This window comes from Oncorhynchus kisutch, unplaced genomic scaffold (assembly GCF_002021735.2).
Source record: "Oncorhynchus kisutch isolate 150728-3 unplaced genomic scaffold, Okis_V2 Okis03b-Okis08b_hom, whole genome shotgun sequence".
NCBI classification, from domain to species: Eukaryota; Metazoa; Chordata; class Actinopteri; order Salmoniformes; family Salmonidae; genus Oncorhynchus; species Oncorhynchus kisutch.
In genome coordinates this window covers 13,068,195-13,071,964 of record NW_022261980.1, presented here as the reverse complement: position 1 = coordinate 13,071,964, position 3,770 = coordinate 13,068,195, and the positions used below count along the sequence as shown (strand labels likewise).

The 3,770-nt window shown below is 42.3% G+C and overlaps 1 protein-coding gene across 1 annotated transcript; it reads right to left on the bottom strand.

The window, feature by feature from the left end:
• Positions 1–918: 918 nt before the first annotated feature.
• LOC109876388 (myoblast determination protein 1 homolog 1) lies at positions 919–3,076 on the bottom strand. Its single transcript, XM_020468808.2, has 3 exons — positions 2,357–3,076; positions 2,149–2,227; positions 919–1,843 (listed from the first exon to the last, which is right to left on the bottom strand). Exons 1-3 carry the CDS (start codon positions 2,870–2,872, stop codon positions 1,608–1,610), a joined length of 831 nt encoding a protein of 276 aa, XP_020324397.1. The 5' UTR covers positions 2,873–3,076; the 3' UTR covers positions 919–1,607.
• Between the last annotated feature and the right edge of the window lie 694 nt (positions 3,077–3,770).

Here is a 3,770-nt window from a genome sequence, read left to right as displayed (position 1 = left end):
CAGCATATCGTTTGGTCATTGTGCCGCCACAGAATGAATTGTGAGCAAGGCCTCAAAAAAGCTTTATATACCAGAGCTGCGAGAAAAGCTCTATATATTATTGAAATAATGTTGCGATTGTTTGTGAGAATGCCAACAGGTGTGGTTCCCGTGGAGGAAAGATTCTATTGGAGAAAGGTTCCCGTGGGGGTTGCCATGGAAGCCAAAAAGGGGTGTGAGGTGTGTGTGTGTGTGTGTGTGTGTGTGTGTGTGTGTGTGTGTGTGTGTGTGTGTGTGTGTGTGTGTGTGTGTGTGTGTGTGTGTGTGTGTGTGTGTGTGTGTGTGTGTGTGTGTGTGTGTGTGTGTGTGTGTGTGTGTGTGTGTGTGCGCTCAAACACTCATGCATGTGGGGGTCTGGGAGAGGAAGTGTGTCCATCTGATGAATGGGCATGTGCCTGAACTCAGGTTTATACACTAATTGTAGTCTCACCCATTCATTTCTAATGGGAACCGGGAACACCGGGAACACCGCAGGTGTCCAAAAGTTAAATAAAACTCCCAAAACGTAATGAAAATCATCCACATGTATGTTGTGTGTTCAGATGCCTTGTGAGGACAAAGTCCTGGAACGTTATGACAATCAGATTAAATTAACTACATTTTCAGAGAGAAAACGTGTGTATTGGTCCAAATCGACCGGAACACAGCAGGATGGTTAACCGCCAGGCTACCTCTTGCTGATCAATGCGTTGTTTTTTCGTGAACAATATTACTGATAATGTGGTGTTCAAATACCGTTATTTCGGTATCAGAAGGATGGAGCGTATAATTACGAGGCTGAATCAATCATTTTATAAATAGTACGCCTAATATCACGTGCACAGTGGTATGTAATTTCGAAAATTAGTTAATGAAAAAATAATGATAGAAAATGCAATCTCTATATAAATATATATTTATTTAAATGTAATTCACTCCGTTCTTGATATTATAAATATAAAGTTAAAAATCTACCACAACAATCCAAGAGCAACATTAAATATGATTACAAACACTTCCTGTGTGTTGTTCGTTTTTGTTCTTTTTTTTTAGCAAAGCAGCTCTTATTTACACATATACAAAATGGTCCTCACTTTCCGGATTCATTTATCTCCGGCGTTTCCGCCTTGCCAACTGGAAATGTTCATGTCACAGATAATCCATTGAATTAAATGATGTCGATCACAAATAGAATGCTATCCGTTTATATGAATTCAGACTTGTACTATCTTAGAATAGCATAGGCTTACTACAATATAAATACATTCACACACACACACACACACACACACACACACACACACACACACACACACACACACACACACACACACACACACACACACACACACACACACACACACACACACACACACACACACACACACATTATCCAATGTAGACCAAGGGTTCTTTAAGAAATTAGACACCCGTCATTTTTTTATGTCTTTCAAAGCCGGCATCGGATCTTCTTTGGTGTGTAGCCTTGTAGCGACCTTAGGCACGTCTTTGGCATTTTCTCTCCCCATAAGGAATAAGTTGTGTTTTGAAGAATGTACAATTACTGTATGCAGTCCACCGACCCGACTTCACAACACCTGGTAGATGGTGTTTGGGTCATGGAAGGCTGGGACGCAGTTGATCGGGGACGGGACGGGGGCTCCGTTCTCACTCGCTATGGAACCATCCCCGGGAGAACAGGGGCTGCTACCCTCGGAACCGTCCTGAACAGCGGGACAGGCAGAGGTATCCGTGGTGATGCGCTCCACGATGTTTGACAGGCAGTCCAAACTGGAAATAACAGAGTTCTTCTTGTGTCTGGAATCTGGAAATAAAATATGAGAATTAATTTGACGTTTTTATTACAAGTAGCAGGTTTTACTATTAGTTTGCACATTATGACAATCACATCTAATCAAATGAAGTCAGATAAAGTGGCCACATCATAGCAAAACGAAAATGTTGTTTATTCATAATTAAAGAGTTTTATATACTGGGTCAAATATACTCAACATTGACCGTGTGGTTGTGTTCCATTTCAGACTCCGGAATTATGACAAATTGGTCGTCGTAACCTGTAGCTCTGAAGCTGTTGTTTATGAGTGTTGATTACTTGGAAATAACACTTACCATTTGGTGCTTCGTTGAAGTAGGTGCTTTCATACTTGTTTCTCCGTCTTGGTGGACAAGACTGACCATTGAAATCCATCTAAAAGAGAGCAATGATATCGGTAAGTAAACTGAAAACAGCTAATGTTTGTGTCAACCAAACACTCGTATATGATCAAAAATATTCATGCGTAATTCTTGCGTAATTCTTGACAGTTCAGTTTCTCACCATTCCGTCTGAGCAGTTGGAGCGGGGACTGGACGCATCCGAGTCCCCGCTATAGTGATCCATCACCGGGTAATAGTTGCCCTCCTGACCGGCCCCACGAAGCAGGCCTTGGAGAGACTCAATATAGCTGATGGCATTCCGCAGGATATCCACTTTGGGCAGCCTCTGGTTTGGGTTAGTAGACGTACATCTCTTCAGTGTCTCGAAGGCGTCGTTCACCTTGCTCAGTCGCCTTCTTTCCCGCATGGTAGCCGCTTTCCTGCGATCAGCATTGGTGGTCTTCCTCTTGCAGGCTTTGCAGGCCCACAGGAGGCACCTGCCAGCCTGGTGGTGCCCACTCGGTGCCCGGATGTGCTCGTCCTCTTTGTGATGGTGGTCGTCCGGCTTGAGGAGACCCACATGAACGAGTCTCGGGTCCAGGTCCTCAAAGAAATGCATGTCGCTGGTGTTGAAGCAAGGGTCGTCGTAGAAGTCATCTGGAGAGGTTATAGGGAAAGGAATATCCGGCAACTCCATGGTGACTCTTCTGTTCTGTTCTGCCAAAATCCCAAGAGATTAGGCGGAGATCACTTCAGCTGTCTTCTATTTACTAATATTTGTAGTGCGCACGTTTTGATCCAACACTCCGAATAAACGTGTTCCACCGTAAAGCGCAGCGACACTGTAAAGGGGCGCAGTGTAGTTTTAGCAGCTGAAGTCTGAGGTTGCCCTTGGCGGCGTGATCGTAACCAGGACTCTGGGCTGCATATAAAGAGGCCTGATGCTCCAGTGGGCGTGTCTTTACCCGGACTGTTATCTGAGATGACCAATGAGCGAAGGCCTGAAGGGAGTGTCAGGAGATTTACCATGCCTGTCAGAAAGTTCAAGAAAACTCTTTGTTAAAACATTCGAACAATTTAAAATCAACGTATATTTTTATTCTGTTATGACATCAATATAGTTACTATGTGCAAAACATTATGAAATAGTCATATTTTTCTGTTGTTGGATGAAGTAGCCTAGTTGATAAATGTTGAACGAGGCCTAATCATTGTGAAATATACATGTTTTTCTGTTGTTGGATGAAGTAGCCTAGTTGATAAATGTTGAACGAGGCCTAATCATTGTGAAATATACATGTTTTTCTGTTGTTGGATGAAGTAGCCTAGTTGATAAATGTTGAACGAGGCCTAATCATTATGAAATATACATGTTTTTCTGTTGTTGGATGAAGTAGCCTAGTTGATAAATGTTGAACGAGGCCTAATCATTGTGAAATATACATGTTTTTCTGTTGTTGGATGAAGTAGCCTAGTTGATAAATGTTGAACGAGGCCTAATCATTATGAAATATACATGTTTTTCTGTTGTTGGATGAAGTAGCCTAGTTGATAAATGTTGAACGAGGCCTAATCATTATGAAATATACATGTTT